Source organism: Narcine bancroftii, chromosome 2, assembly GCF_036971445.1.
Source record: "Narcine bancroftii isolate sNarBan1 chromosome 2, sNarBan1.hap1, whole genome shotgun sequence".
NCBI lineage: Eukaryota > Metazoa > Chordata > Chondrichthyes > Torpediniformes > Narcinidae > Narcine > Narcine bancroftii.
The window spans coordinates 314,312,315-314,328,278 of record NC_091470.1 but is presented as its reverse complement, the minus strand read 5'-3'; the positions used below and the strand labels follow the sequence as shown (position 1 = coordinate 314,328,278).

General features: G+C 38.4%; 1 protein-coding gene across 2 annotated transcripts in view; it reads left to right on the top strand.

The window, feature by feature from the left end:
* Window positions 1–15,964, top strand: part of colec12 (collectin sub-family member 12) — a 214,465-nt gene that overhangs the window by 180,516 nt on the left and 17,985 nt on the right. For both annotated transcript variants that reach the window (XM_069921713.1, XM_069921712.1), the window contains 3 exons: window positions 7,023–7,121; window positions 9,887–10,933; window positions 14,403–14,888. In XM_069921713.1, coding sequence (XP_069777814.1) covers window positions 7,023–7,121; window positions 9,887–10,933; window positions 14,403–14,888 — 1,632 coding nt within the window. The remainder of the gene's footprint in view (window positions 1–7,022; window positions 7,122–9,886; window positions 10,934–14,402; window positions 14,889–15,964) is intronic.

Sequence of the window (15,964 nt, the reverse complement as noted above, 5' to 3'; positions counted from 1 at the left end):
GCTGGTGAGAGTGGATCTTTCCCTTGTTTTAGTATCACTGTAATTATTGCTGTTTTACATGAATCTGGTAAGTTTTGTGTCTCATCAATCTGGTTGATTACATCCAGGAGGGGCGGTATTATTAGGTCTTTAAATGTTTTGTAGAATTCTATTGGGAGTCCATCCTCTCCTGGTGTCTTATTATTTGGTAAATTTTTTATTATCTCTTGTATTTCTACTGTTCCAAATGGTTCTGTTAATTTATTTTGTTCCTCTATTTGTAGTTTTGGTAGTTCAATTTTAGTCAAAAATTCATCTATTTTCCCTTCTTTCCCTTCGTTTTCGGTTCGGTATAATTGTTCATAGAATTCTCTGAAGTTTTCCTTAATTTCTTTTGGATTATATGTAATTTGTTTGTCTTTTTTCCTTGTTGCCAATACCATTTTCTTAGTTTGCTCTGTCTTAAGCTGCCATGCTAGGATTTTGTGTGTTTTTTCCCCTAGTTCATAATATTTCTGTTTTGTCTTCATTATATTCTTCTCCACCTTATATGTTTGTAATGTTTCATATTTTATTTTTTTATCCGCCAATTCTCTTCTTTTGGTTGTATCTTCCTTTATTGCTAATTTTTTTTCTATGTTTATTATTTCCCTTTCCAACTGCTCTGTTTCCTGATTATAGTCCTTCTTCATCTTGGTTGCATAACTTATTATTTGCCCTCTAATGAATGCTTTCATTGCGTCCCATAGTATAAACTTATCTTCCACTGATTCCGTATTTACTTCAAAGTACATTTTTAATTGTTTTTCAATAAATTCTCTAAAATCCTGTCTTTTAAGTAGCATGGGGTTTAATCTCCATCTATACATTCTTGGAGGGATGTCTTCTAGCTCTATTGCCAATAACAGGGGTGAGTGGTCCGATAATAGTCTAGCTTTATATTCCGTTTTCCTAACTCTCCCTTGTATGTGGGCTGATAACAGGAATAGGTCTATCCTTGAGTATGTTTTATGTCTAGTCGAGTAGTATGAGTATTCCTTTTCTTTTGGGTTTTGTTTCCTCCATATGTCCACAAGTTTCATTTCTTGCATTGATTTAATTATAAATTTGGTTACTTTGTTCTTCCTGTTAATTTTTTTCCCCGTTTTATCCATATTTGGATCCAAATTCAGATTGAAATCCCCTCCTATTAGTATGTTCCCTTGCGTATTAGCTACCTTCAAAAAGATATCTTGCATAAACTTTTGATCTTCTTCGTTAGGTGAATATATATTAAGTAGATTCCAAAGCTCTGAATATATCTGACATTTTATCATAACATATCTCCCTGCTGGATCTATTATTTCCTCTTCTATTTTAAATGGCACATTTTTGCTAATTAATATAGCCACTCCTCTTGCTTTTGAATTATACGATGCTGCTGTTACATGTCCTACCCAATCTCTCTTTAATTTCTTGTGCTCCAATTCAGTTAAATGTGTTTTTTGGACAAATGCTATATCTATTTTTTCCTTTTTCAGTAAATTTAGTAGTTTCTTCCTTTTAATTTGGTTATGTATTCCATTAATATTTAGAGTCATATAGTTCAGCGTAGCCATTTTATATTTTGTTTATCTTCTCTTTCCGTTTTTCCATCATTACCTTTCCTCCTTTTCCATTTCTGTTTTCTTATTTTCAACTCTTTACCAGACAACATTCCTACAACATCCAACATTTTCCTTATTCTCCTATTTCTATCTTCTTTATCCCCAATCTCCCCTTCCCCTCCTGAGTTGCCCTTTATCCCTTGTCGGACAACCACATTTCCCCTCTCCATTTGGATTTGCGAATCCACTCGCAAGCGTCAACTGATTTTGCAACGTCACTCCATTGTTGAAGAAACAAATGGGCCTCATCTTTCCAGTGTGAGGAATGGGGTTTCATTGTTTTAATGAGTCCAAACTTTGTTCTCAAAATACTCCTTCCTGGTTACATTGGTTTGAAGTCACCAATATCGTGGTGGGAAGAGCTTGTTTTTAACTGTTAGAATATGGTTGGTGAGAATTCTATCATCAATAATAGTTAACATGGGAAAAATGTCCATTAGATAGTGGGTTAGGTGTGATTGCGAAGGGATAAAAATTGGATTTTGGTGAATAAATTCATATCGTATTACTGTTGCAAAATTAAGTTGCAGGTTTGCAATTAATGTTTGATGCGAACAGGGCTAATTTTGCTTCACTGGGAAAATGTTAGATTCTGGGCTATTGCCTTTGTTGGGTGTTCCTGCAACAAGCATTATTCCATAGTTATTCACACCCGGATCTGGTTGAAGAAAATATTTCCTTGTGGGCAAACGTTATATGTGTGTAGGTGGTTAGGCTCCCAATGCACCACTACTTCCGCCCCCCCCCCCCCCCATTGATGAAGGGTTCCAGCCCACAATGAAGGCAATTCTTTTTATCCCACTGATGCTGTTTGACCTGTTTAGTTACTCCAGCAGATTGTTTGTGTTCTAGCATCTATAGTCTATGTGACTCCAGTTTGACAATCTTTATTCTTCCTGGTGGTGCTCATGGGTTTGGAATAAGTTTTCAGAGAACTCAAGGTGAACAATTACAGTGTTTTGTGTAAATGCTAGACACCAAAGACACAGTGGTGGAAAGAATGAATGTTTAGATTGTGGGTGGGTATTGATCAAATGGTGTTACATGGCACCTGCTTAAGAAAGTAACCCACAAAATCAGACTTAAATGTAAGATTTGATGAGTGAAACTGTTCTGAATTATGTCACAATAGTATGACTTAAATGTAAGATATAGATTAATACAATCTAATTTTTTGCATCAATTATATCTCATGCCACAGAAACTAAATAAATTAAAATCAGACCAAACAGACCAATGTTTTAAATGTAATGAGGAGGTAGGAACCTTTCTACGTTCAACTTAGCCATGTTTTAAAGTGAGTCCTTTTTGGGTAGATTTAGAAAATTTCTTAGAGCAGATTACAGAATTCACTTTCCACAAAACCCAGAATTATTTTTATGGGGAAATATTATAGGGATAAGACCTAAACTGAAACTATCCAAACATCAAACATAATTTGTTAAAATTGTGTTGGCAGTGACCAGGAAATGTAGAGCAGTTACTTGGAAGTCTGATTCACATCTAGGTATGATACGTTGGAACACGGAAATGCATAGCTGTATTCCCCTTGAGAAGATTACCTATAACTTAAGAAATAAGTACCCCCTCCATAAATCTTCGTCCGCGAAGCCAAGCCAAAGAAGAAGAAAGAAGAAGTATGACATATTTTTACAAGTTTGGCGTCCATATTTACAAATCTCAGGTGCAAATCTTTAGTTGTATTCTTCCTATCCCTTGAGACCAGCATTGATCCTGTCCAAAGAAAAATTAAATAAAATATGAACTTACGATCTGTAGAGTGTGCAGCACTTTTCAGCAATTCTTTCTGCTTTCTTTTCTTTATTTTCTATTTCTTTATCTTTTTCTTGTTTTTCTTTTTCTATATCCACATCTTTTTCTTTGGTGTCTTTCTTGGGTGTGTTGGGTTGAGGGGGATTAGGGTATAACCATCATGGAGTAAATACTGGATTTACCTTTGAACTTGTACTTTTTAACATTGTACTTGACTGCATGTCTGGTCAAAACATTTTTAAAAAATTAAAGTAACCCACAGCAATTCAGCAGTGAACTTAAAACCATCTTCTGCTGAATGTAAAGTTTGAATGATTGGAGAAAGTGATGCATTTGGAAGATCAAACTGGAAGGCAGAGTACATGGCTAATGGCAGGATTCTTAACCGTGTGGAAGAAGAGAAAGACCTTGGCATCCAAATCAATAGATCTTTCAAGGTTGCCGTGCAGGTTGATAGAGTATATAAGAAAGCTCGTGGTACACTGTCCTTCATTAGTCAAGAATTGCATTCAAGAGTGAAGAGGATTACAGACACAATGATAATTAAAATATTTATAACAAACATGTACATCAAGCTGCAAGAGAAAGAAAATGACGAAATAAGCTATAAACCCAAACAAAAGTGGGAACAAGATCTAAACATAAAGATAAAAAATGAAATATGGGAAAAGCTATGCTCCGGAACTATGAGAAATATAATAAACACGAGGTTACGCATGATACAAATATAATTGGTTTCACAGGCTATATATCACGCCCCAAAAGTTAAATAAATGGGATCCAACATTATCAGATAGATGTTTTCGCTGTAAGAAGGAAATGGGAACAACAGTACTTGCAATTTGAGCATGTGAAAAAATTTTGGGAAGATATAAATCAGGTATTCAATAAAATCACATAAGGCAACATAACAAAAAATCCAGAGATCTTTCTTCTAAGTAATATAAGAAGTAAAGAATTGGGCCTCAAACTGGACGAAGCACAAAAGAGATTTAATATGATAGCCTTAGCAGTAGCAAAAAAATGTATAATGTCAACTTGGAAATCAGAAGAGAGCCTGAGAGTGCAGCAATGGTACATAGAAATGAATACATGTATTCCATTGGAAAAAAATAACATATAATTTAAAAAATAAAGTAACATTATTTGAACAAATTTGGGAACCGTACATGGAACACAAAAGAGAGGGCCTACCGCGGACCTCCACCCATTAAAATGATAGAATGAAAAGAAGACGAAATGAACTGATCCAGTGTATAAAAGTAGATGACACAATTTTCTTGTTTATTTTCATTGTGTGATGACATTGTTTAATGGGTTTATTGTATTGTATATGTTGAATGTTTAATGTGTTTGGAGGGGGGTGGGAAGGAGGGAGGGAATGGAGGGGGAAAAAGGGGAGAAAATGACACTGTGTTTATTCAAGAGGGAAAGGAAAGGTTCAAGAGTCTGATAGCTGTGGTAAAGAAACTGTTCCTGAATCTATAAGTGCTGGCTTCAGGCTTTTATGCATTCTGCCTGAACATAACAGTGAGAAGAGGTTGTAACCAGGGAGATGAGGGTCCTTTATGATGTTGGCTTCTTCATCAGGCAACAGCTCACAGAGATGCATTCAATGGATGGATGTTCAGAGCCTGTGATTGACTTGTTTGTAACCTTCTGGAGCCTTCTCCATTCCTGGGCATTTGAAATCCAAAACTAAGCCGTGATGCAACCAGTCAGTATAGTTTCCACAATGCCCCTGTGGGAGTTTGGTGGTGTATCTAATGACATGCCACATCACCTCTGACATTTGGTTAAAGTAGAGGCATTGGTGTGGCTTCTTCACAGTTGTGTCAATGTGCTGACTCCAAGAGATGTCTTCTGAAATAATGGCTCCCAGGAATTTGAAGGTACTAACCCTCTCCACTGCCATCCCATCAATGTGCACAGTTGTGTGAACCCTTGGCATCTTTTGTGGATGTCACGTTCAACATAGACATGAGAGCCAAAGGGCCCATTCCTGTGCTCAACTATTCTGTATTCTATGTTCTATTTCATTGTCAACTCCTCTGGACATGTTGTATGGTTTGCATGCCTGTCCCCAGAGACCAGAAATATACAATTCATCACTGTAATCGATTGCCAGAGGAACAGAGAAAATTATTCAAGGATATGTTCAAAGCATCCTTGGGGGAAAAAAAGCAAATCCTCACTAATTCGTGGAAATCCCTTGACCATGACAGCCTAAAATGAAGAAGGATAATTTAAATTGGCACTGAGGGCCTGAGTCTATGAACAAGGAGCACACAGAGCCTCCGAAAAGCCATGGAAGGCTTATATCACCCCATTGATTGTCCTGCCAAGCACATTCAAGATACAAGATTCAAGATTATTTTATTGTCATGAAATAAAACAGAAAATGTGATTTTGCACAAAATTTCCTTTAGTCTGGCATAAGGCAGACAAAAATTTGCTGTCAGCAAAAATTGCCCAGCACCCCTTACAATCAGATAGAGAGAAGCAAAAGAGAGTAATTGAGTGTCCATTGATTCACATTCAGTGTTCCTGCAGCTTCCACAGCCACATGGCCTTCAGTCCAAACCATCAGCAAACCAACCCCCTTTAGCCAATCTCGACACAGTCCCCAGCAGTCTGCAGCCTCATGTGAGTTCTTTGACCGCAGTTGCCAGCAGCCTGTAGCCTATACGGGTTTCTTGCCTCAAGTCTCTTCTCCATGACAAACCATTGAGTCTCTCATCAGCTTAATCTGGCATGGCAGAACCCATAGATCTGAAGAGGAATCAAATAATCATCCTCAGCCCCAGGAGATCTCCTATATAGATTTAAGATGGGCACAAGCATTTTACATCAAGTCTTCTGTGCCTTTCAGTCACATCTTGAGGGATCTGTATTCATTTGCCTTGGATATCCTCTTTGAATAAATTCCATTTATCTCATGTTTGGTAGCTCCTGTTATCCTAACACATAAATTTATGCCGCACAAAAATAAAAGAGTGAAGAGGTAATGTTGCAGCTAAATAAAACTCTGGTTAGACCACACTTAGAATATTGTGTTCAGTTCTGGTCGCCTCATTACAGGAAGCTATAGAAAGGGTGAAGAGGAGATTTACCAGGATGTTGCCAGGATTGGAGAACATGTCTTATAGGGCAATGTTAGCAGAAGTAGGGATTTTCTTTTTGAATCGAAGAAGGAAGAGAGATGACTTAATAGAAGTCTACAAGATTATGAGAGGCATAGCTAGGGTGGACAGCCAGCACCCTTTCTGTTTAATATGGACATTTAAAAGACTCTTAGACGGGCATGTGGATGAAAGAAAAATAGAGGATTATGAGGTAGGAAAGGTTTAGATTTTTGAGTAGGTTTATCCAGGTCAGCACAACATTGTGGGTTGAAAGACCTTTACTGTGTTGTAATGCTCTATATTTTATTTGAGTGACAAAAAGACACCATTATTGGAAGTCATGGCAATGAAAATTAGCTCTTATTTTTCCTGTTAGAGATTCATAAGTCTCAGAATGAGAAAAGAATGAACCAAGCAATCTGAAAATATCTGCTAAACTTCAATAAGTTGCTTGTCATTATGTGCTATTACCTCATTCTATCTTCATTGATCTTTTCAGTTGTACAGAGAATGGACATGGTGACTGAAGGAATGGAAACATCACAAAAAAGTTACACAGAAAAACTAACTGCCGTTGAGACTGACCTGAGAAAATTAGGTAACTTATTCTTGTGCCAGAAGTAAAATTAAATTTTTTAAAATTATAAAACAATTCAGCAAATAATATTATAGTGTAAAAATTAACCAGCTGAGGAATTAACCTTTGCAATAATAATAAAAAACATAATTTGGATTTGTTTTTTATTTAAAATTGAACATTCATATACTAAGATGACAAATAGTACCTTCTATAATTATAATTTCTTTCATGATAGTGGAAGCAGCACGTGAGTCTCAAAGACAAGGTTGATATATTCAATCAAAATTAATCTCTCTTAGTTTCCTCCTGAGATACTCACCATTACATTATAGATGTGGGGACAACTATACAGTGTCCTTTACATGGAGACATAAAGAGAGAATATCGATATCTGTGAAACTGTTTTTAAAAATGATTAATCCTGTAATTGATTATTTACCATATGTTATAGATAAAGTTCAAAGTCTTGAGTATGATACAGCAAAAGCCATTGGCCTTTACAACCTCCAACAATAGTGCAGAAATCATGTGATCTCAAACTATAACACTGGCATCAACCCAGCCATGTGGAAATTTGTCTAATAGAATGAAGATCTACCGGGACCAATGCCTGAAGAGGGCGGACAAAATCAGTGAACTGGTGCGGACTTGAAAGGCCAACATGGCCTGTTTCCGCTCCGTAAATGGTTATATGGTTATATGTCCTATCCACATAAGCCAGAATAAACCAACCCAACAGAACACCATCCTCTCATTCATCAACAAAGTAATAGAAAGGTGTCATCAACGGTGCCACTGATTCCCCACTAATGCTTGATCTGCTTTATACCTGGACTCAAATCTCACTACAGCTTTGATTCAAATGCACAAAAGGTTAAATTCTATAGGTTAATAAAGGACATCAAAGGTACATTGGGATGAATGAATCAAGGAGCCCCAGTAAGAATGAAGCCAATGAAATTGAAGGGTAAAGCTCTCCATTGTCTGGAACCATATCTCAGAGAAGGTGAGATTGTGTGATTGTTGGAAGATCACTTCAGCTTTGAGTTTGTCAGGGAAGTGCCCAGGCCTAGCTACCTTCAACAACACGAAGGTCAGAAGTGGTGATGTTCACTATTAATTGCATCAGGTTTTATTTAATTCTCATCTCCTCTGAAAGTGAATGAGTCCATTCAAGTATGCAGAAATATCTGAAAATAAAAAAAATTAAAAATTGAAATTGGTCAGGAGTTGATGTGTCAAGGAATATCAGATAATGACCACCACCAATAAAAGAAAGATTTCACATTCAAAAGTATTACCATCACTGTATCCCATGCCATCAACCCCCTGGAGATTACAATTGATCATTAACATTACTAAAAATAACTATAAAAATACTGTGTTCCTCTGATAAGGTCCGAGACATAGGATACTAAAATCAGTGACCACCTCCTTATTGCCCAAAGCCTTTTCATTAAGGCTCATGTTAGGAATACTTCTTCTTGTCTGGATGAATCCAACGCTCAAGAAAACCTTGACACAATCCAAAATAAGGCAACCCACTTGATTTGGTGCACATCCACCACATTAATTTCCTTCCATCACCAATCCCTACCTATGTACTGCAGCAATTCCCAAAGCCTTCTATGACAGAGTGCTCAAATCTTCAGTCTTCACCAACCAGACAGGCAGTAAAGGAAACAGGGGCCTGACAAATCCGCCCTTTCTGTTTCCCCTTTCTCAGCTTGTAAATGGCCTTTCTTTCGTCCTCGCATTCTATGTCCTGGAAATCCTTGCACAACAAAATCTTGAGGACAGCAGTGATTTGTGAATGTATTTGGCCATCTCTTATCTAAATGACCTCTATTCCATTGAAGCCTGAAAGTTTCAGCATGGAGTTAGCCCTGGGGGAAGGAAGATAGAATAGCAGGTGTCGACCATGGAAGGGAGAGGAGAACTAGGATTGGAGCTGTTTCTGGGAATCATCAAGATTTCCTTACAGGTTTTGTGTGAAAAGTCCTACCCAAAGAGGTGGACTGTGGGAAGAGAAGTTTTGTCATTGTCCAGCTCGCCAAAACCAGAGGAAGCACAAATGATGGCCCTGTTGTCCCAATAATATCCTTCAGCTCTGATTGCCTTGTGTGGCAGGGTGGTTATTTTTCCATTTATTACTCTGGCTATCCTCAAGCTGATCTGAGAAAATTTGACATGTATTACCAAATTAGGAACAATTTTGTTTTGCATGCCTTTGTCTGATCAAAATGGATTGAGACTATCTGAACCCATTTCATGTTGGATATCTTTTTTAAATTGTTTTTCCTTAACCTTTTTAAGATGCCTGGATTTTGATGCCCAGTTAATAGCAATAAACTCAATGATATAAATTTCCAAGATGGCATCGGAATGAATTAATTTTTCAGCTTTTTAATAAAAATCTAAAAGATATGGGTTTTGGTTGGTTGGTAAAAATTTCAACATCCATTTGTGCAAATATGCTGGCCTCTATTTATAAACCATTCTCATGTTAATTTATTATGTCAATTATTCATTACATTTTAAAATTAAAAATATTTTAAATATATTTTATGTTTATACACATAGCCCTTTTGGCACTCGACCCCATGCCACCCAATTGACCTACAACCTTGGTATGTTTAGAAAGGTGGGAGGAAACCCAGATAGATGTGGGGACAACTATACAGTGTCCTTTACATGGAGACATAAAGAGAGAATATCGATATCTGCGAAACTGTTTTTAAAAATGATTAATTCTGTAATTGATTATTTACCATATGTTATAGATAACAAGTCTGGTATGAAAGATCAAAGTACCACTTCTGAGCTGTCCAAGTTCAAAACTGATATTCAATTCCTTCAGAATCAGCTTAATGACATTGCAGACAACGCCTCCAGAAACAAAGCTGCACTAGACAAATTACATGTGACTGAATTATCAATGACAACCAGCCAAAACTCCCTCAAAAACATGTTTGATGGCAACTCAAAATCCATCAGAGCCATCAACCAAACTTTATTGACCTACAGTAGATACATCAACAACCTGGAACAAAATACTGGTAAGCTGCAAAAGGACATACAACGACAGACCAAGTCTCAGAGCAGTACAGTAATTAATCTCAGTCAAATAAATCAGACGCAGATTCGACAAAGGGACTTGTTCAGTTCGCTGCAGAAATCTGTTGATGATACCAGTCAGGCAATTCAAAAGGTAAGGAATAGTTGGCAGGCTCTCCAGCAGACAGTGTTGCAAGCACAAAAAGATACTGACTGGTTAAAAGATAAGTTACAATACTTGCAGCTTCAAACAATTAACAACTCTATCCTGGTGACTGGTAATAATGAAACTTTGGAAGATATGAGAAATCAATTGAATTCTCTCAGTAGCCAAATGGAAAATATTAGCTTTATGGCTAATGTTCATGAAGAGAGTCTCAAGGATCTACATCAATATCAAAAAGCCCATGAAAACAAAACAGCTGCTAATTTTAAACAACTTGAAATACGCATGGATATCAATGAAAGAGACATTGGAACTATCATTGGTAATATCAGTTGGACTGTACAGCATCTTCGGACCCTGACAAACAACTTGAATGGGATTAAAACTACTTGTACCAATACATTGAGTCAGCATGAAGACAAGCTAGCCATCCTGACAACCAACATGGACAATGTACGCATGGATAGCTCGCTTATCAAAGCACAGCAAAGTCTGATGAAAACAAAGTTAGACATTGAGATTGGCAACTTATCCATGATAATGGAAGAAATGAAACTTGTGGATACAAAACATGCTCAGCTGATTCAAAACTTCACGATTCTTCAAGGTGAGCATTTTCCATAAATTTTTCAATAATCAAGGTTTTTTAAACACTTCCCACTTAAATTCAAATTCGGATGCTAGTTGTGAAATGTTTTAGGAACTTTCTGAATTAAATTGATTTTAATTTTTTGATCATATTCACAAAACTATTTCATATAATCTACACAATGAGATAGTTACATTGATGTTTTAAACCAATGAAATTATATTGTCCTCAAATAATGGAACAGTTAGTCCCAAGACAAAGCTTTGCATCCTTTTAATGAACTGATGACAGTCCAGCCACAAAATGAAGGTGACATTATGGCCCGAGATTGAGCTAGAATTGGGAGTTTGTAGGGGGTAGAAGCTTCTCAGGATATGGAGCTGTAAATGATAGAAATATGGGCGGAGTGGTTGTGGGAAGAGCAGTGGCAGGGAAATTGACACAGATGACATTGGAACAGCAGCAGAAGAGTAGAGCCACAATGGCAATGGTGGGGAGGGTGTAGAAACTGAGGGGAGGATTGATGTGGTGCCATGGGGAGAGAAGCAATGAAGTAGGGAGAGGAGCAGTAGGTTAAATATGTTAATTAAGAATTACCGATGATTCAAGCATACAAAGAATTGCTGGAGGAACTCATCATTGGAGTGGACTAAGTCAGAGAGGTAAGGCTTTGATTCAACAGGCTTCAGTGAGAACAGGTAAGAGGTGATGGATAGTAAGAGTTAAAGTAAGAAAGGGCCACCCTTTTCAAAGAACAAAAAGGATTTAGTGGGTAACGACAGGTATAAGATATTTACTTTGTTCCTCTAGTCATAAACAGTCGGAATAGCAGCCAAGGAAGAGGAATGCTCTTCTTGCAGAATGTGGGTCATCAATATCCCTGATCATTTCATCCGTGAGAAGTGCATCCAGCAGCAGCTCCTGACAAACCAAGTTAAGGAATTTGAGCTGGAGTTGGATGAACTCCAGATCATTTGGGAAGTAGAGGGGGTGATAGACTGGGGCTACAGGGACACTAGGAGGCAGGAGGCAGGAAGAGAGTAGATGGATGACAGTCAGGAGAGGGAAAGAGAACAGGCAGGCAGTGTAGGACACCCCTGTGGCCATTTCCCTCAATAACAAGTATACAATTTTGGATATTGTTGTGGGGGACAACCTACCAGGCACAACCTATGGCGGTCAAGTATCTAGCACAAAGTCTGGTCATGTGGCTAAGAAGAGAAGGGAGGAGAAGAGGCAAGTTGTAATGGGAAGGGGATTCCATAGTATGGGGTCAGATAAGAGGTTCTGTGGAAGAGATCAAATATCCCGGCTTGTATGATGCCTCCCTGGTGCCAAGGTCTGAGATATCTCAGGTCGAGTTCACGGCATTCTCAGGAGGGAGGGTGAGCCAGATGTCCTGGTCCATATAGTGGGAAGAGAAGGTTGAGAGTCACTGCTCTAGACCCAATTATTACTGAAATATTTTGCTTGAGATAAATGCTCATTGGCCCATTTCCTTTGGAGTTATGAAACTGTGCACATAACAAGTCAATTCGGTATGATTAAAACAGTGGTTTTCAACTTTTTCTTTCCACTCCCATACCACCTTAAGCAATCCTTTACTAATCATAGAGCACTTATGGCATAAAGATTGCTTAAGGTGGAATATGTTTAGGGGGGCAGTTTGAAAACCACTGATCTGGAATATATGGATTGTGATAAGTTGTTTTAAAGCAAAGATGTGCATGATAAGTAGAAGACCTTCAAAAGTGAAATTTTGAGAGTACAGAGTTTGTATATTCCTGTCAGGATTAAAGGCAAGGCTAGCAGGCATAGGCAACCTTGGTTTTCAAGGGATTTGGGGGATCTGGTTTGGAAAAAGAGAGAAGTTTATAGCATGTATCGGCAACGTGGAGCAAATTAGGTACTTGAAGAGTATAAAAATGCAAGAAAAACCTCAGAAAGAAATCAGGAAGGCTAAAAGAAGACACAAGGTTGCTTTGGCAGACAATATGAAGGAAAATCCTAAGGGTTTCTACAGGTATATAAAGAGCAAAAGGATAATAAGAGTCAAAATTGGTCCCCTTGAAGATCAGAGTGGTCAGCTTTGTATGGAGACAAAAGAGGTAGGGGAGATCTTAAAGGCTTTTCATCAGTATTCGCTCAGGAAATTGGCACAGAATCATGGGAAGTAAGGAAAACAAGCAGTAAGGTCATGGAAACAATGCAGATTAAAGAGCAGGAAGTGCTTGCTGTCTTAAAGCAAATGGCTAGATGGGAGAAGTCAGAGTGTAGTGGTGGATAATTACTTCTCAGACTGGAGGCCTGTGACAGGTGGTGTGCTTCAGGGATTGGTATTCGAATGATTGTTGTTTGTCAGCTACATCAATGATCTGGATGATAATGTGGTAAATTGGATCAGCAAGTTTGCAGATGACACTAAGATTGGAGATATTGGACAATGAAGAAAGTTTTCAATGCTTGGAGAGGGATCTGAACCAGCTAGAAAAATGTTCTGCAAAATGGCAGATGGAATTTAATGCAGACAAGTATGAGGTGTTGCATTTTGGAAGGACAAATCAAGAAAGGATGTACATGGTAAATGGTAAAGCACTGAAGAGTGCAGCAGAACAGAGGGACCTGGAAATACAGATACTGTATATAATTCCTTGAAAGTGGCTTCACAAATGGATGGGATTGTAAAGAGAGCTTTTGGTATATTGGCCTCCATAAATCAAAATATTGAGTATAGGAGTTGGGATGTTATGGTTACATTGTATAAAACATTGGTGAGGCCAAATTTGGAGTATTCTGTGCAGTTTTGGTCACCTAACTACAGGAAAGATATCAATGAGAAAGAAAGAGTGCAGAGAAGATTTACCAAGATGTTGCTTGGATTTCAGGAACTGTGTTATAGGGAAAGGTTAAACAGGTTAGGACTTTATTCCCTGGAGCGTAGACGAATGACGGGAGATTTAATAGAGATATTTAGAGGTATTTAAAATTATGAGGTTGATAGACAGAGTAAATGTAGATAGGCTTTTTCCACTGACCAGAGGACCTGGGTTAAGAATGAAAAGGGAAAAGTTTAGGGGAAACATGAGAAGGAACTTCTTCACGCAGAGAGAAGTGGGAGTGTGGAATGAGCTGGCAGCTGAAGTGGTGAATGCGTGGTTAATTTTAACATTAAAGAAGAATTTGCACAGGTACGTGGATGGGAGAGATATAGATGGTTATGGACTGGGTGCAGGTCAGTGGGACTAGGCAAAAAGAAAAGGTTTAGCACAGACTAGAATAGCTGAAGAGGCCTGTTTCTGTGCTGTAGTGTTCTATGGTTCTAACTCAGCAGGTCAGACAGCAACCATGGGTAGAAACTCTTAGATCTAAACTGTTGGCTACAAGAAGAATACTCCCGTTTCAGTATCTCAAGAATTATCAAATTATGTTGAATGAATTTATCACTGGACACAGGACTTAAAATATGATTCTTTTCATTGAAATCTAGGTCCTCCTGGTGCAAGAGGTCCCAAAGGTGACAGAGGAGTACAAGGATCACCTGGCAATAGAGGACCAAAAGGACAAAAAGGTGACCTTGGAAAACAAGGACTTCCTGGATCAATTGGTCCAAAAGGTTCACGAGGTGCTCCAGGGAGTAAAGGGGAAAAGGGCAGTCAAGGATATAGAGGGCCTCCTGGCACGAGAGGTCAAAATGGGTCAAATGGAAGACCTGGTACACCTGGAGCCAAAGGGAGAGCCGGACCACCTGGTCTAGATGGCAAAGTGGGTCCTCCAGGATCACGGGGAGAACAAGGTCAACCAGGTCCTCCAGGAAATAAGGGCCCACCAGGACCACCAGGACCACCAGGGCCAGCAGGTCCACCAGGACCACCAAGGGCAACAAGATCAATGAGCCCTATTGGTCAATTAAGCCATCCCTTTGGCCTTGTGGGACAAAGAAATCTGCCTTCAACAGTCATTCCAAAATCAAATGGTAAGTATCTTTCATTATGTATTGCATTGGAAATGAAGATTAAAAGTTGCCACTTTTTCTCCATCCGCACATACAACCAAAAATTTGTTATAAAAATATAATGAAAAATATATAAAATGTACAGAGTTTATGAGGTATTTGACAAACTATAACACATACTGGGCATGTAAGAGCCAAAGTGTGCATATTTACTTTGTTACTCAGCGTCCCAGGGTCCATGGGCTGGGTACGGCCATCTTGATTCCAATACACGAACCCTCCACGCAAGCATTAACCAAAGTCTCACACATGCGTACAGGAATCAAGATGGCCGTACCCAGCCTATGGACCCCAGGATGCCGACTAACAAGGTAAATATAAGGTAGATTATGAAAATTTTGATTAGTTCAGATGATAAAAAATTTTCTTTAAGACTTTTTTACACCACATGCGCGGGCAAAATTCCAACTTGCATCCATTTCGAGATACGACTGACCCTTCAGTCCCAATTATGGTCGTAAGACAGGGAGTACCTGTAAAAAAATACAGGAAAGTCAGTGATTCTACAGTGTTTATTAATCATATTGTACTCAGTGTTTTAATAGAAAAAAAGACATTACAGCACAATGAAGTCCTTTGCCAACATATTATGCTAATCTATATAAATCTACTACGCAATTTAAACTTTCCCAACCTCACACCCATAACTATCTATTTTTCTTCCATCCATGTGCCTGTCTTTTAATTGTCCCTATTGTACCAGCCTCAACAACCACCTGGCAATGCATTCCAGGCATTCACTATTCTCTGTGTAAAAAAAAAATTACTTCTGACATCTCCCCTCAATTTTTCTCCCCTCACTTTAAACAGATGTCCCTGGTATTGGCTACTCTCACCCTGAGAAAAGGTGCTGGATGCTCACCCTATCTATCCCTCTCATAATCTTGCAGACCTCTATTAAGTCACCCCTCATCCTTCTTCGCTCCAAAGAGAAAAGCCTTTGCTCTGTTAACCTAGCCTCATAAGACACATTCTCCAATCCAGGAAACATCCTGGTAAATCTCCTCTGCACCCTCTCCAAAGCTTCCATATGCTTT